The sequence below is a fragment of the Hylaeus anthracinus genome, unplaced genomic scaffold, assembly GCF_026225885.1.
Source record: "Hylaeus anthracinus isolate JK02 unplaced genomic scaffold, UHH_iyHylAnth1.0_haploid 11982, whole genome shotgun sequence".
Taxonomy (NCBI): domain Eukaryota; kingdom Metazoa; phylum Arthropoda; class Insecta; order Hymenoptera; family Colletidae; genus Hylaeus; species Hylaeus anthracinus.
This window is the reverse complement of record NW_026534330.1, coordinates 1,381,883-1,405,699: the sequence shown is the minus strand read 5'-3', so window position 1 is coordinate 1,405,699 and position 23,817 is coordinate 1,381,883. Positions and strand designations below refer to the sequence as shown.

General features: G+C 38.9%; 5 protein-coding genes across 9 annotated transcripts; 2 read left to right on the top strand and 3 right to left on the bottom strand.

Moving 5' to 3' along the window:
- Positions 1 to 116: 116 nt before the first annotated feature.
- LOC128885827 (cytoplasmic 60S subunit biogenesis factor ZNF622) lies at positions 117 to 2,028 on the top strand. Its single transcript, XM_054140136.1, has 2 exons — positions 117 to 1,319; positions 1,398 to 2,028. The coding sequence occupies exons 1-2, from the start codon at positions 644 to 646 to the stop codon at positions 1,874 to 1,876; spliced, it is 1,155 nt and encodes a 384-aa protein (XP_053996111.1). The 5' UTR covers positions 117 to 643; the 3' UTR covers positions 1,877 to 2,028.
- An 84-nt stretch (positions 2,029 to 2,112) lies between these two features.
- Positions 2,113 to 4,476, bottom strand: LOC128885835 (arylalkylamine N-acetyltransferase 1-like). Of its 4 annotated transcripts, none has more exons than XR_008459676.1 (4): positions 4,119 to 4,448; positions 3,683 to 3,952; positions 2,419 to 3,123; positions 2,113 to 2,338 (listed from the first exon to the last, which is right to left on the bottom strand). XR_008459676.1 is itself a non-coding variant. In XM_054140146.1 (3 exons), exons 1-3 carry the CDS (start codon positions 4,431 to 4,433, stop codon positions 2,965 to 2,967), a joined length of 744 nt encoding a protein of 247 aa, XP_053996121.1. In that variant the 5' UTR covers positions 4,434 to 4,448; the 3' UTR covers positions 2,113 to 2,964. The 4 variants fall into 4 exon arrangements, 1 of the variants encoding a protein (XP_053996121.1); XR_008459677.1 differs by lacking the exon at positions 2,113 to 2,338 and adding an exon at positions 3,191 to 3,288 and having other exon boundaries at positions 2,981 to 3,123; positions 4,119 to 4,475; XR_008459678.1 differs by lacking the exon at positions 2,113 to 2,338 and adding an exon at positions 3,208 to 3,288 and having other exon boundaries at positions 2,984 to 3,123; positions 4,119 to 4,476.
- A 574-nt stretch (positions 4,477 to 5,050) lies between these two features.
- Positions 5,051 to 6,504, bottom strand: LOC128885836 (V-type proton ATPase subunit D). Its single transcript, XM_054140147.1, has 4 exons — positions 6,415 to 6,504; positions 5,944 to 6,061; positions 5,382 to 5,867; positions 5,051 to 5,312 (listed from the first exon to the last, which is right to left on the bottom strand). The coding sequence occupies exons 1-4, from the start codon at positions 6,453 to 6,455 to the stop codon at positions 5,220 to 5,222; spliced, it is 738 nt and encodes a 245-aa protein (XP_053996122.1). The 5' UTR covers positions 6,456 to 6,504; the 3' UTR covers positions 5,051 to 5,219.
- A 1,161-nt stretch (positions 6,505 to 7,665) lies between these two features.
- LOC128885829 (nucleic acid dioxygenase ALKBH1) lies at positions 7,666 to 9,097 on the bottom strand. Its single transcript, XM_054140138.1, has 4 exons — positions 8,752 to 9,097; positions 8,581 to 8,689; positions 8,366 to 8,519; positions 7,666 to 8,297 (listed from the first exon to the last, which is right to left on the bottom strand). Exons 1-4 carry the CDS (start codon positions 8,935 to 8,937, stop codon positions 7,718 to 7,720), a joined length of 1,029 nt encoding a protein of 342 aa, XP_053996113.1. The 5' UTR covers positions 8,938 to 9,097; the 3' UTR covers positions 7,666 to 7,717.
- A 371-nt stretch (positions 9,098 to 9,468) lies between these two features.
- On the top strand, positions 9,469 to 23,789 carry LOC128885833 (activating transcription factor 3). Of its 2 annotated transcripts, none has more exons than XM_054140144.1 (4): positions 9,469 to 10,314; positions 19,280 to 19,484; positions 19,892 to 20,028; positions 20,641 to 23,789. In XM_054140144.1, the coding sequence occupies exons 2-4, from the start codon at positions 19,301 to 19,303 to the stop codon at positions 21,073 to 21,075; spliced, it is 756 nt and encodes a 251-aa protein (XP_053996119.1). In that variant the 5' UTR covers positions 9,469 to 10,314; positions 19,280 to 19,300; the 3' UTR covers positions 21,076 to 23,789. The 2 variants fall into 2 exon arrangements, with proteins under 2 accessions (XP_053996119.1, XP_053996118.1); XM_054140143.1 differs by having other exon boundaries at positions 9,597 to 10,314; positions 19,280 to 19,538.
- The last annotated feature ends 28 nt before the right edge of the window (positions 23,790 to 23,817 follow it).

Sequence of the window (23,817 nt, the reverse complement as noted above, 5' to 3'; positions counted from 1 at the left end):
AAATTATACAGCAGTACGGCGACTGTCTCGTCTAATCGTAAATAGTCTATGCTCGAACGACCAGATAGCCTGATATATCATTTAAAATAATAATATGAAGTGAAGAAAGGCTAAAGTTGTGAATTTTTTCAACGGTTGCTCGATATCTCACACAGCTGAATTAATACAAGAATGCAATTACCGAAGAATTATCATTGTTATCGTTGTTGACGCCAGTAATAGCATCTACATAGTACGATTACTCGGTCATTTTATTTCGCCATGATTTTGGTATTTGTTTTCGTCCAATTACGATCAAAATTAAATACAGAACTTTTTACCAATGATTCATCAAAAACTTTTCTTGCTTTATCAATTTTAAAATAGATATAAAATTTGCTTTCACGCGGATGCAATATCAGTCTTTGAGTGTACTTGTATTCGAATCGAGCTAACTGTATAATCGGTAACATAACCTCAGTGCTAAGGTAGAAAGCGACTACGCACGTGGTGCGTATTATGGCTCTCTTCGTTTTATAATAAATCAAATCACTTTATTTATTATATTACGATAAACATTTATTAATCGAAGAAATTAAACTTTGAACATTGTTAATATCAATTTCCGATTTACATTTGTGGTACATTAAAATCCTGCACAAAAATGGCTTCGCCATTTACTTGTATCACATGTCGTGTGGCATTTCGTGATTTAGAAGTGCAAAGGCAACATTACAAGTCGGATTGGCACAGATACAACTTAAAAAGAAAAGTAGCTGAATTACCTCCTGTTACGGTTGAAGAGTTTCAGAAGAGGGTAATCGCGCAAAGGAACAAAGATGACAAGGAAAGAGAAGAAGAAGTAACGAATTGCAAAATATGCAGAAAAAATTTTAATACGAAAAATCAGTATGAAAATCATTTATTGTCGAAAAAACACAAGGAGAAATATGCCAAACATGACGGAAATTCGGAAACTACGAGTAAAGAATTAAATAGTAATGCTGGTTCTTCCCCTAATTCTGAAACAAAGAATGTTAACGAGGAAAGTTCTAGCAGCAGTAGTAAACAATCGACGGACGACATGGATGTAGATTCCGAGGTCGAGTCTGTAGATTCCGACGAATGGGTCGAATATACCGAAAACCCAGTAAGAAACAACAATTGCTTGTTTTGCAATCATCATAGTAGATCTTTGGTGCGCAATTTGAAACACATGACTGTTGCGCATTCGTTCTTTATACCGGATCCGGAATATTGCATAGATATCAAAGGTATACTTATTTACCTAGGAGAAAAAATTTTTGCAGGATACATGTGCATTTGGTGCAACGGTTCTGGTAAGTATACTGAAATTTCTGCTTCCTAGATTTTATAATATACGCCATTTTGATTACACGTATTCGATATATTAACAGGCAGAAGTTTTCAAAGCGCGGAAGCTGCCAGAACACACATGATCGACAAAGGACATTGTAAAATGTTGCACGAAGGAGACGCGCTCGCAGAATACGCAGAATTTTACGATTATTCGTCGAGTTACCCAGATGCAGAAACCGGCGATCCAGATGCGGAAGTTGAAATACCCGAATTAGATGATAACGACTATCAACTAGTATTACCATCGGGAAACGTTATCGGGCATCGATCGCTGATGAGATATTATAGACAAAACTTAAATCCGAATAGAGCGGTTGCGATACCAAAAAGTGAAAAATTGCGTAAAGTGCTCTCACAGTATAGAGCGCTTGGATGGACAGAAACGCAACACGAAGCTGCTGTAAAGAAGGCCAGGGATATCAAATATATGCAAAGAATACAAGCTAAATACTCTACGCAATTACAATTTAAAGCAAATAAACTACAAAAATATTTCAGACCCCAAGTAAACTTTTAGGTCTCGCTATTGTATGTATAAATATTGTTGCAAGACTGCATTCCTTTTTAAATTATATAATTCTTATGAAGAATAAATTGTTAGGCATGCTTACTGCATTGCATATTTATACAGTTATCGCAGAAATAAAGTTGTACTTATTTAGTTGGAACTGCACCTAGTATACATTGATTAATTATTATTGGTAATTAAGAAATTTAATGTTTGTCGATAGGACGTATCGTAAGCCACAAGTCATTATAAACTGTAATATTTATTTGACGGATATTCTTACAAAATAACTTGTAATATATTTTCGTAACACGTGATATCAACAAAAATATTTCTTGTAACTTTTAGTTTATACTCGTGTGGACCCATTATCCAGTAATTCCTGAAACCATGAGCTATACAAATCACTCTTTTCGATACATCGTTACATACGGATTTTGCAATAATCCGTGTTCTGTGTTTTTGTGATGGCTGTAAAAAAATCCGTACATAGTCGGAAACATCAAGGATTGTGTACCTACTTATACGTATACAATATACTTTCATATTACCATCAGGACACTGTAGAATGTACAGAAAAGTTAACAAACGTCAAACTACAACATTTGACACATAATTTTCGTCTCCCAATAGATTGCTATGTATGCTGGTATGCTGTTTCGTCATATACAAAGACGTAAATATTATTTCGTATAACATTCATTCTTTACTATGTATACCAAAGCAGCTAACCTCATAAGTTCGTTCTGAATTGACAGAATGCAAACAACAAAATTTTAAATGATCTTCATTCTAGCATTTGTCAACTAGAATTTTTTATTTTTTTCTTATGTTTAATAATAACACATCGTTCGAAACACAGACAAGGGGCAGTAACCGATGTTTCGAATTTTGAATATGTTCTACGAGAAACACGCGACCCGCCCTTTTTTGTTGAATATAATTACTCTGTAAATACGTCTTTGAGACAAACATACATTAGAGAGCTGTTATTGTCGCACAACGATACACATAGTTTTACTCTACTGCTCTTTTGCAACATATTTCTGTTTATCGAAAATTTCTTGAACAATGTTCAGTTTCATTTTCGTTCCTTTCTAGTTTAATAGTTTTACCATCAGCTTTAAAGCTTGATGAGGAGGAGCCGGTCTGATCGATTCATCGCAATCCGTATACGGAATCTCCGCCTCTACCTGAAAACCGTGTTTTAAGCATACTTTTTGTGAAAACATTCCAGTTGCGTCCGCTTTGAACACCTGGAAATACATCGATAAATGATGAGTACCGATTTGTAAACTATTCATTTTTCACAAATGTACATACACTGCGTGCAAAAATACCTCTCGAGAAAGTAACGAGTGCATTGCAATTACATCTTGGGAAACGAAAATTCATCCCATGCATTATAATCGAAGAACATGCTGAAACAAAAATAGAATGTGAAACTTCATCGAACAGTCAACTTTCCATGGCACCAAGTGCTGTAAAAGTGCTATACACGTACGAGCAGATGCATACAAATTTATTTATTTTTTCTCTTTAAATAGACAAAATGTGTATTAATAATCGTTTAATACAGTAAAACGTGTTAAATTCTGCTTTTTTCAGACCATACAAAAAATCAGAAATTATAAAATTAGAATACGCGTACATTAGCGATTGGTAAAGGTCACGGAGCACCGTTTTAGGAGAACTTAATTTATAAATAACGTTTTTTTCACTGAACTTAAATGCATGCATTAAAATGCATTAAACATTAACGTATTACATTTACGATTAAACATTATAAATACATATTCCGATATTCGCAATTACCTTGAAACCAGCATTTCTTGCTGTTTCTATACTATCTGCCATCAAAATGTTCGCTAAACCCCTTCCACGAAAATTCTCGTCCACGCTAAGGATTCGACACTCGAACAATTCATCGACATTATATTTGGAAAAGAGATCGACTTTTTCGTTAACTTTGTAGAGAAGTCCAAAAATTATTTTGAATTTTTCATCGTTCAGTTCGGCAAGACGACGTTCGGCCTCTTCGCGTTCTCCCTTTTTTAGGATACCATTCAGAGCCATTCCTGCTATCTGATATGATAATGAACTTAATATTCAAGGTCCATATATCATGGAAAAACATTCGTTCGCCGATACAAAATTTATAGTACCGTACAAAATAAACCCGGTCGAAGAAAAACATATGGACGTTTTTCAAACAACAATTAGTGAGTTTCATTTGTTTAATTTCACTTACCGTCCCATTCTGATCTACCAGCATCCTCGAGTATCCTTGCTTTAATGTGAGCAAGCAGTGTCTCTCCAGCTCGAACTGACTCTCTCCTTTCTCGCAGAGTCCTACCGCGTGATTCAACGGTTCGTCGGAAAAGAAATTCCATTTCAAGTGATAGATTGCATCGTCAAAGCGATTTTCTGGGACTTGTACAACTTTTAAATGTTCGGACGACATCTTTGGGGTGGTCACCGCACGAATTTTCCGCGCACTGAAACGATTTTCCACACGCGCACCACCCTTAGTAGGGAGAGTTTGCTCATATGGGAAAAGGTCCATATATTGATTGACCCAGTTCAACAAATTTACTGGCTACATTGAGTATGCATTTTTTTTAATTATTCTTGGCGAGAAGCGCTCATTACGGATACCGATAGTATCCGTAGCTCTTAACGAATGATTCCAAGTTTATGATATTAGGTGTCGACCTTTAATTATCAATAGAATATACAATTAAAAATAGGCATTTGTTTATTATGCTTTGAAAACAAAAAATTATATGCTATTAGCAACTAAATAGGCCACGCTTTTTATGAAAAATAGGAAGAATACGATTATGGGGAATGGACAGGAATTTAAGACATAAGGAGTAAACGTATATGTACATGTTTATTATTCATAAATTTTTACTAAATACTGGATTTTAGAATGTTCTATCTATCGCGAATAGATTCTCATTTACCGATACCCTTATTTCTATAATAACACGAATACACTGAAAGTGTTTATACACAATAGCAGTTTCAACAAAATACCAAGCTAGCGATATGCAGTCAACAAGAGATATTGTTAACATAATAGATTCTTTATGCATATATTGCATCATAATGTAACTAAAAAATGTTATCATTATTTGTTGATATATACTAACCACATTTCGTTAATACAATTTTCGATGTAACATAGCTGTACTGTAAGACTAATATTGTCTAAGGATATTTGTGAAAGGATTAAATCATTTTGTTTAATCATACTTCAATATTCACACTTTTAACACATTCACTCAGAATTGAAACATACTTTTTCGTAATACTTTAGCATGTGAAAAGAATCTATTTACAGTTTTTAGAATAAAATATCATCGTCTCCTTCATCCAACATATTTGGAGTATATACGTCGTTCCCGACACCTACCATTGCAGCTTTAGCAACTTCAAGCTGAAAAATAAAATAATCTCTGGAGCTGCTCCATTAAAAAGTAAAACAATTCAACTTGTAAAATGTTACCTTAGCCTTTGCTTGTTTCTTTTTATCTTGTATCTTCTTTAGACGATAGAACTCTTCTCTCTCCAATTCGTCCAGTTCAGAAATGATATAAGCAAGAGTCCTTTCAATTCTTGGAATGATGACATGCTCGATAGCATTTACACGACGATTTGTGATTTTAATAACCTCATCTAAGGTTACGAAACTTGTCTGTAAAGATGCTAATTCTACCAACAACTTGATTGCTCTTTGATAATTCTTTTTCAACTTGGCTAATTGTTGACCACCTCTTGCCAAACCTGCTAATTCATATGTGTCTGTGCCATCTTGGTATGATTCAAACACTGGAAGGTTAACACCTGCGACGTTATCTTTTTTAGAACGAATTTTAATTTGTGCTTTTGTCACATTCTGAAGAACTACTTGATTAAAATCTCCAGTTGCAAATTTTGCTTCAGCTAATGAGAAAGCTGCTTCTTTCATTACTTCTCCCATAAGTGTTTTTGTCTACATTGAAATGTAACAAATACAAACATTATAGCAGATACCAAGCAGTTACAAATATATGCAAGACAATTTATACCTCAATAATTTTACCCAAGATTAATCTAAAACGCATTTGCAATGCATCTGCTTTCTTTTTCAACAAGCCATGACCTTTTTGTGCTCCCTGTAAACGGGATTTCATTAACATTTGTGCGCTGAAAAAAAAGATACATTAATTAAAATCCAGCATTATTTTATTTATAGCTTAAATTACTTTATCTATATTACAGGAAATTATATATGCTATACTGTCCTTTAAAGTCGGTTTAACGAAATCGATAAATAAAATGTGCAAAGAAACTATGATATCATCAATTTTCGTAATTGTATTTAAAAATGTCACTTGAACGTTTAAAACACACTAAGATAGGGTTACACCCATCTAACGTTAGTATGTTAGGAATTCAATATAATTCGGTAAGAAATCGTAATGAATGTTGAATAGATGATAAATAAAGTTGATGAACAGATGAAAAGGGTTAAAATAATTTATATGTAAAATACTCACCCCCGAGAGGGGAAAATTGCAAGTTTATCCTTTCCAGACATAACTATCAGAACTACTATAAAGCAGACAGGAATGGGATTGATCAGCTGACTTGTGATATCGGAAGTTTCGAGTAAACGCAGTTGTACTTGAAAAGGCGCGTGATTTTCAAAATACCAAAATCATGCTTTACTTTTAATATTAGACTTCCTATTTGATAACTGTTTTTTTTTGTATATTTACAAAATACTTCCTCATATTGATTGATACAGAACAATGGAAGAACGAAACGTGTCAACACTAACATTACAGATTTCAGTTTTAACGGTTCAAAAATTATATCATTTTCATAATTAAATTAAAATTTTATCAAATTAAAGCAAGTAATATATCGTTCCAAATTAATCTAACGAAAAAATGAAGTAATGGGGAGTGAATGTATTAAAGTAATTTCCAATGGCAGAAAAATATAATAATTTTTTTACATTTGAAAAAATGAGAGCTTCTTTTGTGCAACGATTAAGAAAAGAAAATCGTTGTTTTTCTGTTAGAGATGACGAATCACAGAATATATTCAGAATAGATGTGTGTGCTGTCAATCCACATAAATCGCGTAGAAGCTGCTTTGGATCAGGAATAATAATAAGTGCTTGCGAGAATATCCTCATGAGAATGAATATTAATCAACGAAAATTATAGGTTTGTGCAAAGTTAATTTATAAATAAAATAAAAGTTATCAAGAAATGTTTATTATAGCCATGTTTAGATTTCCCTTTGGGTGAGCCGTCAATTAAATCGGACCGAACAAAATGGTGCATACACCAGATATTTCTAAAGATTTTATTCTGAATAAGGCAGTACGAGATGCTACTAATATTTTGCTCAAACCATATATGCCTGTGATATTATCAGAATCTACTAGTTCTCATCCAAATATTTACTACAGTAAATATAATACGATGATCCATGCTACACACGAATGGATATCGAATTCGCAAGATTTCTTATTAAAAATGGCGACAATTGCATGGAACTTTCTCGATGTTTATAATATGTTTAAAAACAATATCGCAAACGAAACAATAAGAGAAAATGGTCCAAACAATAACATTTAAATTCCCAATGAACTATTATTAATACATCTAATAATAATAGTAAGAAAATACGTAATAGGATAAATTTTTGTATTTTTATCGAGCAGCTTCTACCGCGAGTGTAAACTAAACTGATATTTATATAATACAAGAAATAAGTATCTAAGGATAATGTAATTAATATAAGTATTTTTTATTAAAACTGTACAAGAATATTTTGAACAATTATTTACAGTAAATCTGTCTGCCCAGGTTTTAGTACTTGTCTTACATTCATATTAATTCTAGCTTCAGAAATATACATTTTTGCTTTGTTCCAGTTATTATAATCCCATTTACAATACCGTTTTTCATTGTTAATCAATTCTTTGTCATTCCAAGGTTCTGCTGTGTCTGTTAAAATTTTTGGTACTCCATGATACCTCAAACGAGACTCTCCTGACATTACTATTATATCTCCACTTCGTAGGAATATAGCTTTAGCTGCGTCATCTTTCGTGAATCCTCCAATTAAAAATATTGCAGTTTGACCAAAACTGATAGAAAATAAAGGTGCTTTGATGTTAACTTCAGAATGATCTGTATGACCTGCGAGAGTTGAATTCATTCTGTAATAATTGATAATTGCTGCTTCTGCTTTAAAATCCATAAAACCTAAAATTTTTGCCAAAAATGATGTTAACGATGATAATTCGTCAGGGATTTGTGTTTTATTCATTTCGGAATATAATTTTGTATCCCAGTTATGATGATACCCCAATGTTGCCCAACGTAATTTTGGTAGTAATACCATATCTTTGTCAGAGTTTCTAAAATTAACATAGTAAATGTATATATTTTCAATATGTTTCTTTATATCTCTAATATTTAATCTTACCCAAAACACAGATCCCACCAAGTTTCATCATTGGTTAAAAGATGATGCGCATCTAGATTTAATTTATAAGGTTTCGCCGAATAATCTTTTAAACATTTTATGATCCAGTACCGTTGCCCATCGGTGGTAAATGGATTTTTTACGAAGATAAGTCCTACGTGTGCACATAAAATAGTTAAACTTGAAGACTGTTTTTATAATAACAACATTAGTACCTGGAATATCTAAAAATTCATAGACTTTCCAGTCTTTCACTGGCATCAATCCAAATTCATGTTCACAATATTCATTCAACAAGTCCCTTTTAATCGAAGTACAAATAACCTAAAAAGTAACAGAATCCTATACACATGAAACATACAGAAACGTTATCATTTATGACGTACTGTATCGCAATTAGGATCATTTAAATCGATCACATCCCTCAAATCGGGAGATGAATTTCGACTTTTGTAATATTTAAAGCTGTCTCGAAACATAACGTTGACATGTGCGTCGCCATCTTTGTCAATTCGTGATTCGTCTGCGTATAGATAGACGAATGTCGCCAGTGCCGCCATCATTCGGTTCATGTAATTTGAAAGTAAATTTTAACATAGATTTCTATGCAAGATACGATTAAATGTTTTAGATGGTTGAATAAGAATGTCATTTTGACCCGTTTGCGGTACATGGATAATCGAAAGTATCAACCGTAACGTTATTAACCATTACAACGTAGCATTTCCCCGAAATCCCTGTGAAAATCGTTTTTACGTAGCGATGCATTCACAACTAACACACAGGTAAGCAATCAAAGATAAATTTACGATACGACATGTGACTAAGAACAAGAACGGAGATGCATTCGACGAGCGAACACATAAACGGTGTATCGTGTCATTACGACCATTTGATTCACTTACGATTAGCATATATCATCGTCGTTGTCGCGAACACTAATAGCGAGATATGTGCGTATCGAAAAAGTTTGAGTTTCAAGCATTTATTTCTCTTCTTGCCCATCCCATACACGCACGGTAATGGACTGTGACTAATTTTAGAGCGTAATTTTCGCATAATAACGTTGCCGGGAAATCTATGATTTCATAGATCCGAAGAGAGGCACGCCGCCCAACTTCAAGGCTTTTCGAAAGCTCAACGCAAATTAATAGTGCACACCGCGCTAATAGTCGTCTATTACCATCGCTTCTATTCTCCATAAATTCTATTCTCCACCCACCCTAATCGAGATATGCTATTCACCTGTAACTGTAAGAATACGAACGAACCTTGTTCCAGTTACTAGTAGTAACTTTTGCATATTTCATCGAATTAGTTTCCTTCGAGAAAAACGAGTTGAATTTTTCCGATTATGTACTACAAATATATAAATATGCCGACTATTGCCGCGAATAAGAATGATAAAAAAAAATAAACAAAATGAAAAGTGTTTTTACAGAGTTTAAATATGAAATAACGGGACAAAGGAACACCCTTAAGCATCTTTCACGATATCGTCATAAATGAACAATGCTAGAAGCGAGGGAAAGGGACGAAAGTAAGAATGCATAGGAACATTCTGTATGTGTAGTACGGTTGATCGTAGCGCAACACGCGGCTGAAATGCCGGCAGAGTGCGGACCGAGGCGAGGGAGCGTGTAACGTGTATTCCCTGACAGTTTCATGTCAACAAATGTCGTGCCCGCAGCCCGCGGAGTCGCGCCCAGCAATGAGCCAGGCCTGTACCAGAACTCGCGGCATATTCGCGAGATGAACCAATCGTGTAGCTCGGTCACGTCATCGTCGGCCAATCGGTATCGTTGTTGGTGGCGACGGTTGCTAAAAATAGCTCGTATATATCTAGGCCGGCCGCGACCGCGAATTATCCACAGTCGTGCGCCGGCAGCCGACGAAGGAGGGCGGTGTTGGGCGTATCGGAGCGCTGTGTTGTCGTTCGCACTGAAAAGGTAGGACTCGTGCATGCACTGAAAACCAACCGTCTTCTCTGTACGTAATAAAGTTCTTTGTAGGTCGAGACGAGTACGAGGCTATTCTTGTAATATAGTTCGAGGGTGTGATAACGTGTGTCGTGTCTGGCAGGCTGAATTTCGTTGGGATTCTCGCTATGGTTGGATTGTCACGCGTTTTTCAACTTCTGGGACTAGTGGCATTCGTTTTTTTTTTCTCTCTCTTTTCTTTTTGCAACACGCTTACTCTTTGCATCGACTTTGGAGTACGTGTATGCATCGTTTAGTTTTTTTCCAGAATGACAGTTTTTACAATGTCTCCCGGTGTATATTCTGGAATCCTCATTTACGTTTGAAGTATTATCGTCGGGTTCGTTATCAAAATCGAATAGAATACTCGTAATCGAGAAACAGATATCGATACGATCGGCGATAATTTTCTATCGTCGAAACACCGCGAAGCTCGAGTTCGCAACTATTCAAGGTCGTACGACTACCGAGCGGAGCTTTATTACGAACATGTTGCATTATTACGGCAAGAATCGAGGGAAGAATATGTTAAATGGTACGTTTGCTTCGCGGCGCGAGTACATTATAAACTGTTGCTCTTCGTTTTTAACCTATTCCGATTCTTTGTTTTCACTCGAGGCACGTATACTATTTCTTTTTGGTTAACACGAGAGTGATAGCAGGGAGAATCTAGTTTCTCTCTGGTACGTTTGATTAACTTCAAATTATATTTCACGATTCTTGTACGGAATTCGCGGTAAAGCTGGTTCGCCTGTGGTTCATGAATATGAAGTTGGCCGTAAAGTCGATTATCGGTTACCGTGTTCACGCGATACCACTGAAACCGTCGAAATAAGATTCGCGTTTACAGACACAAGTAGACCGAGAAAAGGCTTGATTTGTTCGCGTTGTTACTACTCGGAAAATACGTTTTGGGAATTTATCGAGAGACAGTGGACTCGTGACACCCGAGAATCAACTCGCGATAATGTATGATTAGTGTCACGGAAAACATCTGGTGTAGTGGGGAACCTTAAATATAGCAAGACACGGAACATTGGCAACATTGTGGCGAATCTAGCAAGGACTATATGTATATGCTCTCGCACGGTACCAATGTTCTCGATTGCACAATACTTTGCTTAAACTAAACATTTGCGCAGGGTTACATCCTTTCAGCTTTGATTTTTCAATGAAATGCTTCGACCGCAGTGCAGATATGTCGACAATGAGAAATTGTTGTCGAGTTTTCGCGATCGTTCGAACATCTTTGCGTCTACGTAAACGAAAGTATAATGTTTACGTTGGCATGTAAAGTGGAGTTAAGTAGGATCACGAATAACTGTAATCATAAAACCTCATATTACGACAGTTTAACCGTTGAGTACGTTTATTGCGAACAACTCGGTGTTTATAGAAATGCATGTTCGTAAGCGAACATATTTATACGAGGGAAAACAAACTTTGCGTGGAACGTAACATTCATCCAAGTTGCTTTCTATTTCAATTTTACGCGTTATTTTTATCCTTCGTAACGATGGAAAATCGTATTTATTAAACGATTTACCATTGAATGTCCGCGGTCGACAAAAAAATTAGTATAAACGTTTCTCGCGGTAATAATGTTTTATTATTAACAAGTAAACCGACTCGCGCGAATCTCTTTAGAGGTTTCCGTTCGCGCAGCCACGAACCTTAAATGTTTACTTTCGTTTGTAAACTTCCTCCGCGGTTGATAACCATTATACAACAATAATCTTATCTTTGCATTCGCTACGCAAACGTCAATCCATCCACGGTGCAACACGTTGGACGCGATAATTAATTACAATGTTGTACCGTTGCACACCGTTTTCCGGTAGAGTGTCTACAGTGTTGAGCATTTTTTAAATTGAACAATTATCGGCGTCCGGTTGGTCCACGGTAAGGATACCTCGCTGTTTCGCGACCGTGACCTTACTGACATTTAATTCATAGATCGTCGTCGGCTTCGAAACTCGTCCGTACAGGATCTGCACGTGTGTCAGATAGCGTGCACATTTCCATAAGTCCGAAGGTCATTAAATATTGCAACTAGGCGAATAGCTCTGCTCCTTGGTGGTGCTTTTTTTTTTTTTATCTTTATCTTGCTTTCGGAAAATCCTTTTCTCCGTGTTGGTTTTCTTGAAATTTTACGATACGCAGTCTCTTCGAAACTTTTCAATTATTACGTATGTACCACGTGCAAGGAAAACGGTGGCGCGTACAAAAGCTTGCGATGATTTATCATCGAGGGGCAAGCTCGTTCGTTCGATCGCTCGCTCGAGTCACCTTCTTGCACACAGCTGATTACAAAGTCGAGAGATGATATAACTGGATTTGCAAGTTGTCATGGTGAAAGAGTGAGAGGTGCTCGGAAAAAAGGGGCTGGTGGGGGAGGCCATTATTGCTCAAGGGCGTCAATGTACCGATTGAATTTAAAATGGTAATATGCATCGCAAAGAAATGGCGGTAAGAAGACGGATTTGTGTTGCGCGGGAACAAAATATTAACCTCCTCAGCCTCTCGTCCAATTATCGTGGTCTGTTGTACGAAAATTGTTTTCGAAAATCTAGATGTTACGACGTTCGTTTTTCGCATTTCCGCGATTTTATTTTCGGTCTTACAGCAACAAGTTGCAAGCTGAAGTTAGTTAGCGGTCGGTTCGCGACTTTGTTCTTCAACGGTATGAATTTTTACTAGGAATTGCCTCGCATCGTGGTAAGACAAACGATGCACAATATTGTCGTTCTTAATTCATCGCGGACAACCAACAACAAATCTGTGTCACTTTAGAGATCAAAGCGAAGTCGAAGTGTACGACGAATGACGGCTGGCCGTACACCGTGGATTGCTTCTTTAATTTGTTCCTGTAACGCTTGCGGGACGACGACACCAGACGATTGTAAATAACGCTGGCATACTTGTAATATCGCTAATAATATTTCCAGCCTAGGCTGAATTACCGGTCTCGTCTTACGAAACGAGAATTTGTAAAACTATGGAACGCGCAGTTGATGATCGCAGAACCAACGATAAAATCATCTACTAATCTTTCTACGGCCGTCTTTATTTACAGTCAACTATGTTTCTATGTTTCCGTGGCTTACTATTCTTTTGTACAATGACAAAATGTGACTCGTGTCTTCCAACGACATCGACAGTTTTATCGTATTATGTGGCAAGTGTCAGCTGTTTGACATCTGCGAACATCGATTCGGTAAAGTCTCTTATCGTTTTAATAAGAGGCTTGGAAGAATCTGGGATATTTCGGTTCACGCGTCGTTTATTTACAAATTGGTAAGAAAAGCGAATCGATCGTTCGTACAGGATCTCCGAAAGACTCCGCTATTCTAATACACTTGTTCCACTTGTTGCTTGCGCGTAACATTTTTCCGGGCATTTCCAGTTATTTTCGTCGCCGCCTATTTTCACGCCTCTGCACCTTCCGACGCGACGCGACGCGTTGTTTATCGTTCGCTCTTTCTCTCTCCTCCTCCGGTGCACGCGTGTTCGCACTCGCGAGATATCGATGGTGAATTTGGAATTCACACGAGTAAGATTTTTGCTAGCGCGCGCACTTGTTACGCAATCGGCGTTCGTTCGCGCGAGCAGAGAGGAGCAGAAGGTAAGACGCAAGCTGGATTTCGAAGCGTCCGCGTCTGCATCGATTGCACGTGCTCGGCGGTCAAAAAGTTTCGAGTTGGCTGAAACTTGTCTCGCGATTTGGATCCCCAACCGAACAGAGAGACACGGCGACGACGTTCGAGATGACAACGTCCTCGTGGAATCGCTCGTTGCTGAAATCGCGTGCAGAACGCGATTGGCAACGCGCGATTCCCGAGACAGCCAGTTTACAACGGAACGCGTATCCGATGATCAAACGTTCAAGTGTGTAATCGATTTCGTTGAAACAGCAAGAAAATCTAGGTAACGTCGTTTACCAAAACTCCTACAAAACATTGCCACCAACGTCGCACACCGGAACTTAGTTTCTTACGAGTTTCCGTCGGCGTTGCTGGCAACGGGTCACTAAGATGTCGTAGCTCTTACTTATCGTGAAACGAACAGTTACGCTGTAAATTTGAATAATCGCGTGAAGTGGTGTTGTTGTCCCCTGAAGAGTCTTTAGAAACCGACGTGTATCCCTTCTTTTGGAAAATCCGGATGCTCTCTGCGGTGTTCGTTCGACAGGTGTTGAATTACGAAATGATGGTTAGAGGCGGTGACACACCGGGAAAATCACGCGAAGGATCGTTGCCGCACGAAATGGAATGTTCGAAAAGGATTGTTCCGCCTTTAACGTGTAATCGAAAGAATCCGTTGTTCTATCCTAGTACCGTTTCGAACGTATGGACGGGTACAGGGAATCATCGATCAACGTTTTCCGTTGAATTTTATACTTTCTTGGAGCCTCGTGCTTGGAAGTTTGTACGCCATTCCATTGTCCGCGTCGGCGTCGTCTCTCGGAACACGAATTCGCGCCCGTATGTCGAGAACGATTCCCCAAGAAGGGAGAACGTTATGCGGGTTCGGGAGACATCAATCTCCATTAATTGTTCCTTTCCTAACCGTTTCTTCGAAAGATCGTGGATCGTCGAGGCAGTCTAGAATCGGGTCGAGCTGTTAGTTTTGAACGTTGACTAATTCGCGCGACCTATCAGAGTTTCTCTCCGAGTAATTTCTTTATAATCGTTTTTCGCAAACACGTGGAGTAACTTTTCGTTTTAGGCTAATATCGACGATGATTAATCGAGTAATAATTATTGCACGGTACATCCTTTACTGACCCGGGAATTGTACGTTTACGAGGGGTCACGGAACGTAAGTTTGGTTCGTACGATTTTCTTTTTTCTCGCGTAGTTCCAGGCGGTCGCGCGACAATCATAGACGAAACGTACACAAACCGGCCACCGTATGTAAATTACATGCCGACGGCAACGAGCGTGTGGTCGCGTTACGCGCGGACAGGAAGCATAAATTTCGTTGCGAACGCCAAACACAGCGCGGGAAGAGCGTTGCGTAGGATACTCCAGGACAGCTCGGTGTCTTCGACAATTGACATTCGGCATTCACCGGGTTCGATGGATCCCTCCAAGTCTACTCAACCTTACAATGAAATTATCTAGTTTATACGAGTAAAACGTGGCTAGCCGTGGGTAATTGATTGTTGTCACGTTTCAGGGCACCGGTAAAGTAATTTGCCGTAATTAAAGTCGTATAATGGGGACAGATAGTGCCGTAATGGTCCCCCTGTTCCCTCGTCCCCGGCAGAGCTCGTTGTTTCACTTTCGCCGATCTTGCCGGATGTCTATGTGAAATTAATTTTGCGTTTTGTTTCGATGGCTCGTTTTACTCCCGATGAGACTTGCATTCCGGACAATTGGCTATTTTGTATCGACGATTGGACGCGTATGTAGTACAAAAGACATCCGTAGGAATTAGGCCGCCCACGCTTAGATCGACGACTGTACCGAAAAAGCACGATAAAAGCTTTTTCTGGCTAGATGGACATCGGTTGCGCAAGTTCCCTTGCACTCTCCTTCCCCGTCGGCGTCGACTCGTATCGTGTGTCTCCTTTCACGCATCCCTTGGGCTATCCTTTATTTTAACGTTTTTTCTCATCAACGTTCACTGCTTTTTCCTGTCTTTCCCATAAACCGTTCTCACCATTCGAGGAGTTCGATTCGAACTTTATTAAGAGTTTCATCGGTCTCGTTGAACGCACAGTATGTAGCTTCGTAACGCATGCTGTGTCAAACGCGAGTCATAAATACACCAGCAACGATATATCGGCCCCCTTTTCGAAAAGCGTCGAGACGCTCCGAAAATTCCGGCAACGCGTCGTCTTTCGCGCGAACAGACCAGCTGGCGATTAATCTTTCTCCGATCCTCCTTATTCTCACGAACATGTGCCGCGGCTTTCGCTAGCGATAGAATCGAGTTCGATACGAACACGCAAATGTTTACGCGTCCATTGTCGCGTCATTTGTTTATGAATGCTCGTTAATCGTTTCATCATCGTTTCAACTATTCATTTTCAGCGCTGATCGCGATGCGACACAAGAGTATCTTTATTATTTCGAACGTATAAACAGTGCCGCGAGGCGTCCGACTCTCCACGTCCTTTGCGAACAGCCAAAAAGTTCCAACCCCTTCGATCGGTATAAAATTACCTTGAGAATGTCAACAGTGCTCCGAAAGCCAACAAAGGTTCCACTGTGCGCGAGTTCGAGAGCGCTGTGGCTCGGTTCTATGTATCTGGCGATAAAGTCGATAAAGTTTCCGCTGCCGGCACGATTTTGTCGCGCAAGAGGGGGAACGTGCCCCACACGAAAAACACGTCACGCAACCACGACACAATACCCTCGACCAGAACAGTCCCTACGAATCGGAAGTGTGCTTATTATTAGGCGGTCACTCTACGAATAGCTTCGGTGCACCTTGACGCAAAATAAACCATGCTGCGTTTATAATTTTTCCCCTCCCCTCTCTCCCTCTCACTGTTCGCCTCCGAGGATCACTATTGGATGTAGTCGGTTAACTTCGATACGATAACGATATCGTGGCAGTCGGGACTTGTCACTTTATTTTTCAAATTTTAGTCCCGGTATATTTCGTATAAAAGTAGAGTCGAGTACGACGCGCAATTCCAAGGTAATCGTATCTCGCGCCTTTCGCACTCTCCCCTGAAATAAAGAATAAAAAATAAATGCGCGAATAGAATTACACATTTCAGCGATATAATTCGGTACAGTTGTAAAATCTTTCGACGAGAGATCAGCCGAATACCGAAGCGTTCGTGGCATACATCAAAATCAAACGGTTTCTATTTATACGTTTAACAGCGTGCAGTGGCGACGGCTTCGATCGGACACCTGTTCCCATTCAAACAAACACGATTCCCCGATTATTATTTCAATCTGTTGCATCGATTCTACGATGGCTTTATATAAGTGACCGATTAAGCGAGCATAGTTGTATCGTGTATCGTATACCCTATCGTCTTTGCCACCGTTATTTTTGTTAGTCCTGCAACGATCGTTATAATTTCCAATAACAGAATCGCGAGAGCAAACAGACTCTTGGTACGAAATTCCTTGCGGCAGTAGTAATAAAAAATGAAAAGAGATAACTTTCGCGCAGTTGAACGATTAATTATCTCTTTCTTATCTGTCTTCGTATTTGTTTCGTTTCGCTCGAGGAAACAAAATACATATAGGAAAATGTACGAGACTGCGGATTGTGTAACACGACAAAAGCGGAAAGATAAAAGAATTGTTCGATCAGGTAGCGAAGTATCAGAGTCGATTACCTTCCGATAACGTTTTACCATCGCGTAGAACGATGGGTCGGCCAACCGTGGTCGACGAGCGAGGATCGCGTAAGTAATAAACCAATATCTCAGGTCGCGCAAAAATCCGCAGCGATGATGGTACGAGCGTTAAAAGCTTGTCAATTCTCGTCAAAAATACACGTCGACGTGCGCGAACGCAGGCGCGTGTCTGCTCTGGCGTGTCCTCTAAAAAGGAACCGTGCCGTGCGTTCTCCAGCCCAGGCTAGAGCCGGCCGGTTTGTTTTCAGGCATCGAATTCTTCGGCTGTGCTCCGTCCAAGTTGCCCAACCTCCTCGGGAGGACCTCCTTCTTTCTCTCTTTCTCATTCACTTTTTCTCAGCCTGCCAACTCTCGATGCACAAGTGTGCGCGCGTGGTTATATGTATAGTACGTGTGCACGTGAGAGCCACGTTTCGTAAGAATTTTATCGTTCCGTATTCGGAGCCTAATGCCCTTGCAACTCCTCCTCCGTAGCCTTCTATGGTTCCTCCTCCGCAGCCTTCTATGGTTCCTCCTCCGCCGAGTCTTTCGCCTGCTGCTGCGGATCTCCTCGATGCTTCTTCGCATTTTCGTGGAGGCTGGTTACACTTTCTAGCGAGAAAAAAAAGAATGGACTTCCTCGGACCGGATCTGAACCGCGGTCAGAAGCTGCGACAATGAGCCTTTCTGCCAAAGGCGTATTCCCACTGACCTATATACCGCAGAGGAAGATGTTCCTCGCGGTCTCGTACGTGGGCGCCAACTGTACGAAGGAATCGATAAATCGATTGAAAGATCAGAGAACGATATGAGGGCCGCCTCGCCGCGCCGCGCAGTCGAATTGAAATTAATGGTTTATTCGTTTCGAGCAGTTATCGGATCCATGAGAATCGATACATTTCTAACAAAAATTGCTTGCGGTTTAAATCTTATACAGATTTTGGGAGACGATACTTGAAAATTCATTTTCATCGTTGTTATTATCAAACTGTTTGGTAACGTCGATGTCGTTGAACCACGACTGGTGGCATATTGGTGTAACGCAATACTTGAATCTTTGACGATTGACGAAGGCCAGTTACACACCGTGGCGTCGATAACGATCTCTGGCTTCCTGTTTCGTTATCAGAGTACCGCGATTCAATCTGAATTCCTCTTTTGTTCTCGCATGGATCCGTGCTCGATAATTGATGCATCAAGGTCGTACAAATAATTCCAAGTCAAACAATTTCCTTCGATTTCCATCTTTAACGAACGAATAGAGAGAACGATGTAATTTACGGTTGATTAAAGTTGATTTGTACGCAATTAATTTTATCCCTCGGGAAAACCACAAAGAAGGATATCGTATTATCAACGCGCAACGTCCAAAAATTGCCGAGAATTGCAGATACAAAGTAGCCACAGATCGGTGAGGTTTCGTTTATCAGCTAGAATTATACCAACGATAACGTAATATCCGTACGAAATATTTTTCTTTGAAGATGGACGATAAGAAATCGAAAAAAGTATTTCAATACCGATGAATAATACCAGTAAAAATCGAGTAACTGTAGGTCCCCGATTAACGATCGATATGTATCGACCGGCTAATCTTATCGACGCTCTCTGTTCTTGTTCCAGGTTAAATGGTAATAACAGACCATGTACAACCTGAACGTGAACGTGAATCCTAGTCCAGCGGCTGCCGCGGGTCTTCTCGGTGTCGCGGCGGCCGAGGTCACGCCAAGGACACCGGAAATTGTAAATTCCCTAATCGCTATGACCAATCCCTTCGAGGGTTACACGAACGAGAAAAGCAGGGACCGTACGGACTCGACTAGCAGCGGTGAGCCGAGCCCACCGAGTGTTCAGCACACCTGTAGTCAGCTCATTAAAGAAGGTACCCATCCGGTGGTGGCCTTGATGATCCTACCGGGTCGCGTCTCCATGGTTTCTTTTGTTTCGTCTCTCGAATCTCACGGTTCCAAGGCTGACCCGGCCTTGTCACCGTCTTAATAACCAACTCTAGTTTCTAAAGCCACAATTAGACCTCTCTATCCCTCATTTAACTTCTTTCAAATTTTTATTAAGATCACTTTTTTCTGTTCGATCAAACATTGCTCGATACAGAACGACAGAAAAATATCGATAAACAAAGTATATTCAATTTTCCACACGTGCAAAACACTTTTGGGAGTATATCCCAACGAGTTTGGGATTCGTAATTGACGCTTTCGTGTATAAAAATTATAGGATTGAAGTTGACGCTCCAAACGAAGAGGCGAGCCAATGGAAGCGGGGATGACTCCAAGAAGAGGACGAAAAAGGAGGACGGCAGTGCGGACGACGAGGAGGAGGACGAGGGGAGCAACAACAACAACCGCGGTGGAGTAAGAAATCCTCACATACTGTTCTCGTTAAAACGATAAAACAGTCGTGACGTCGGGCGATTGCGCTGTAAGTCGGCGTTTCATCGATTTCAAGGGTTCTCGAGTCGACCGAGTCCTTCTTGATTTCCAGCCGGATATTCCTTGTATTCTCGACTACTTCGATCAAGCAATAGTACACATTACATTATCAACTCGAATGACAATTTCCAAAAAATAAAGAGCCGTTATATTAAAAATAATTTCACGGTAAAGTCTTTTTCTTTTCAATTTAAACGTAAATGTTGTTGCGCTAAAAAGTATAGAGAAGTAATTCTATGTATAATCTGTACAGTGGTAGGAAATGCCGAGTATCGTTATTTTCATAGATAAACGAGATGATGCGTAATTCGTGTAACAACTTATAAAAAAATAGAGCTGGAAAACTCGCGGAGCGTACGCTTACCCGTCTATGTCTTGACTAACGAACCTTACCTTTATTTCATTAAATTTTGTCGTCGTTCATTTTCCTACACTTGTATTGCCAACTGGCCCTTCGGGAATATAACGTCTCTATGGTGATTAACGCCTCGTAAAAGCAAGATTAATATAGTAAACGGCGTGCAATCCTTTCAGCTGACACCGGAGGACGAGGAAAGGCGCCGAAGACGACGCGAAAGGAACAAAATCGCCGCAACCAAGTGCCGGCTGAAGAAGCGTGAGAAGACGGTGATCCTGGTACAGGAATCGGAGATCCTCGAAACGCAAAACCATGACCTAAAGTCACAGATACAGGAGCTGGAGACGCAGAGGCGCAGGCTGGTGGACATGCTGAGCCTCCACGGACCGACATGTCTGAAGCAGGGTGCTTCGGATACTTCTTATCAGCAGTTCGCGGAACCCGTGCACCTACCTAGTTACCAAGAAAACTTTGTGCAACCTCCGCCAGCGTTGAACCAACCTCAGAATTGCGTTACAGAGTACCCGGTGAAAGTGGAAGAGTACGAGGGTGATTTCTACCGACAGGGAAGCCCTTATGTGCCAACCTCGGATTCCGGTTGTACAGTTTAGTAGTTTTATCCATTATAAGTGATCCCTGCCGCCATTTTAGGGAGCAATCTCTGAGGAGGTTTAGGTTTACCGGTCTGCGATGACCCTGGTTGTATGCATTCCAAGAAGACCTCGGAGAACTGAAACATCGATAACAGTTGGAGAATATGTTATCCAGAAAACATTTGGAGAGTCTCGTGAATGTCCTTCTTGTTGGATCTCCCTTGTCATGTCCGGTAAACCAGACTCTCCTAGATCTCCTTCCCTCCTCTGTTAATTGCAAGTCTATAGCTTATAAGTTGATTAATGATTACGATAACATAATTTCGCGCTCCCTTTTCCTTCTTATCCTTTTTCTTTAACGTCTTATAGTCGGTTCTTTACCTACTTGTCTTCCCTCTCTCCTTTTTTTTTTTTTTTAACATACACCTTTATACTCGGAACGTTCAACGTAGAACGCTTGAAGACATTCCTTGAAAGTAATCCTTTTTTGAAAGTAAGTAACCAATTCCTTGAACATAAGTACTGTGACATTCTAAGGTATAATTAATATGTATAATCGACAACCGTAAGACAGAAACGTATCACTTTTGTAGCGCTCTAGATGAGCGAAGCTGAGCCTAGTTGTCGGACGTTAGTTTTTGAAGAAGAACCTTGTAAACGGATAGAAAATTCTCTATAATGCCTAATGTTAAATGGAAAAAATATTCTTGATAAGAAAGTTTTACTTCTGTCAACTATGATGATCTTTCTACGACGCTAAGTCGAAACAAAGCGCGAAGAGAAAGAAAATCTACGAGCGCTACCAAAGTGCTTTCGTTCACGTGAAAGTCGAGAAAACTTCTTACAAATTGCATCGCGTTAGTGCCGTTATTTTTTACGTGACCATTTCTCGATTCACCAGTGAGAGATGCCTTTTAAGCATGTAAGTCTTCTGATATTGATTACAATTATCATATTGCGACGCGATTACGAGACGCGTTCAAAGGATACTTATAATTATACGAATAATCGAATGATATTTAATATTATACATGTGCATATTTTATACAGATACATATGTTATATATTTACACTTACAAACACGCACATATATATGTGTGTTTATACATGTATATATATATATACATATGCGCGCGCGTCATTAAAATTTAATGAACACTTAATTAATCTGCAATTAATTGTTTCATTAATATGACAAGAGCCGAACGACATACCTCAATTGTGGGTAGTTACCCTCCCTCGGTGCGTTTGTGGTGAAAATTAATTTTTAATCTCTAATTCTACCTTTACGTAGTGACTCTGGCCGTGTAATTATTGAAATTTTAATTATTGAATTATGTACATCGACTGACAGTGATGCGAGAGAATGCCAAAGAATCATCGGAGACATTGGTCAAAGTAAAAGAACGAGATGTTATATTTTTATTATCCATATATCAGTGAAGAGAGAGCTTGGCAAACGCACTTTGGGTTACGCTTAAACGTTCGTGCAATTTATGAAAGCTAGTTTAATAGTGAAATGCTTCGAGTCTTTGGACTAAAATGCTTTTCAATCTCGGAATGTTACCGCCAGTTTATCTAACAAAGTGGAAGATTTTTCCTGCACTTCGCGAGACAGAAGTGAGACAGAAGTCTTCCTCTTGTTTTACTTCACAGTATGCGATTTAAAAAAATTAATCCATTTGTATTTAGATTTTATACTAAATACACATGCTAAATAGAACGAGTACCTGCGACAAATATATCACTTCTAATCGACTCCTTACGCGTACAAGTATGCTACTCGTTTGTGTTTATTAATATTTTTGAAGGTGAACAATGTATAAAATACAGAATATAAATGGATTAAATATCTACGAATGTTATGTATGTTGTAAATGCGCAAGACAACCGTAAACACGCAACAGTCACACACGTGTGGTGCTAATACATACATACATATATATATATATATATATTTGCTTTTTATATAAATTTTATTAAGTTGCCCGAAAAGAGTATTTAATAGTTTAATACACATGTTAAGCATTAATGTCTATTTACTAATGCCGAGTTCAGAAAGAAATATCAGACATACTGAAATAGAGGTTATATTTATATGCAAATCTTTTTCTATTGCCGAAACTTTGAAGATTCTAAAAAAAGTAAAATTTGTATTAATTCAATCATCGTATCGAAAGAAATTAGTATTGGATTTATAAGAAACTTATCGCAAACGCGTATTGTCTAATTATTTCTCAAATTAATGTAATGCGCAGACTGTTCGAAAGTATTGCATTTTTTTAACTAAAAATATTCCGATTATGTGTGTAACGTACACTTAACAAGAATCATGAATGAAATTCACAATTCTTTGAAAATGTAGAATATATTTTAATAATTATGTTTGCTGTCCGATACATACTGCCATTATTAAAGTTTCAGATACTGTTGCTCATAGTATCTGGCTTATAGGTTCATCGTTTTAGTAAAGTGTATTAAAGTCTTTCTAGAGGATAAGCACAGAATAACTTTAATAATACAATAGCGAGCAGTATATAAGATTTTATTTGTCGTAACAAAATCGTACTATCGTTTTTTTATTACCGAGTACCTGGCGATGGATTTCCATGCGACAGCTATTTTTCCTTAGGAGAAATGTATTGAATTTATATTAGAAAAATGGCTGACAAAATTTTACTGTAACCCAAGAAAAAATTTTATTCTTAAAATAAAAGTGCCTTCAATACTAATATCCATTTACCACTCTCATTTCAAATT

What these genes read in the sequence shown, in the direction of transcription:
- LOC128885827 (XM_054140136.1), top strand. Translation starts at nt 644, where the DNA reads ATGGCTTCGCCATTTACTTGTATCACATGTCGTGTGGCATTTCGTGAT. An exon ending in CATTTGGTGCAACGGTTCTG is followed by an intron (nt 1,320 to 1,397) that starts GTAAGTATACTG and finishes ATATATTAACAG; the next exon opens with GCAGAAGTTTTCAAAGCGCG.
- LOC128885835 (XM_054140146.1), bottom strand. Translation starts at nt 4,433, where the DNA reads ATGGACCTTTTCCCATATGAGCAAACTCTCCCTACTAAGGGTGGTGCG. An exon ending in TGGTAGATCAGAATGGGACG is followed by an intron (nt 3,953 to 4,118) that starts GTAAGTGAAATT and finishes TTATCATATCAG; the next exon opens with ATAGCAGGAATGGCTCTGAA. An exon ending in CAAGAAATGCTGGTTTCAAG is followed by an intron (nt 3,124 to 3,682) that starts GTAATTGCGAAT and finishes ATGTATTTCCAG; the next exon opens with GTGTTCAAAGCGGACGCAAC.
- LOC128885836 (XM_054140147.1), bottom strand. Translation starts at nt 6,455, where the DNA reads ATGTCTGGAAAGGATAAACTTGCAATTTTCCCCTCTCGGGG. An exon ending in TCTTGGGTAAAATTATTGAG is followed by an intron (nt 5,868 to 5,943) that starts GTATAAATTGTC and finishes ATTTCAATGTAG; the next exon opens with ACAAAAACACTTATGGGAGA. An exon ending in AGAAACAAGCAAAGGCTAAG is followed by an intron (nt 5,313 to 5,381) that starts GTAACATTTTAC and finishes TTTATTTTTCAG; the next exon opens with CTTGAAGTTGCTAAAGCTGC.
- LOC128885829 (XM_054140138.1), bottom strand. Translation starts at nt 8,937, where the DNA reads ATGAACCGAATGATGGCGGCACTGGCGACATTCGTCTATCTATACGCA. An exon ending in TGAATTTTTAGATATTCCAG is followed by an intron (nt 8,520 to 8,580) that starts GTACTAATGTTG and finishes GTGCACACGTAG; the next exon opens with GACTTATCTTCGTAAAAAAT. An exon ending in TGGTGGGATCTGTGTTTTGG is followed by an intron (nt 8,298 to 8,365) that starts GTAAGATTAAAT and finishes TGTTAATTTTAG; the next exon opens with AAACTCTGACAAAGATATGG.
- LOC128885833 (XM_054140143.1), top strand. Translation starts at nt 19,301, where the DNA reads ATGTACAACCTGAACGTGAACGTGAATCCTAGTCCAGCGGCTGCCGCG. An exon ending in TAGTCAGCTCATTAAAGAAG is followed by an intron (nt 19,539 to 19,891) that starts GTACCCATCCGG and finishes TAAAAATTATAG; the next exon opens with GATTGAAGTTGACGCTCCAA. An exon ending in ACAACAACAACCGCGGTGGA is followed by an intron (nt 20,029 to 20,640) that starts GTAAGAAATCCT and finishes CAATCCTTTCAG; the next exon opens with CTGACACCGGAGGACGAGGA.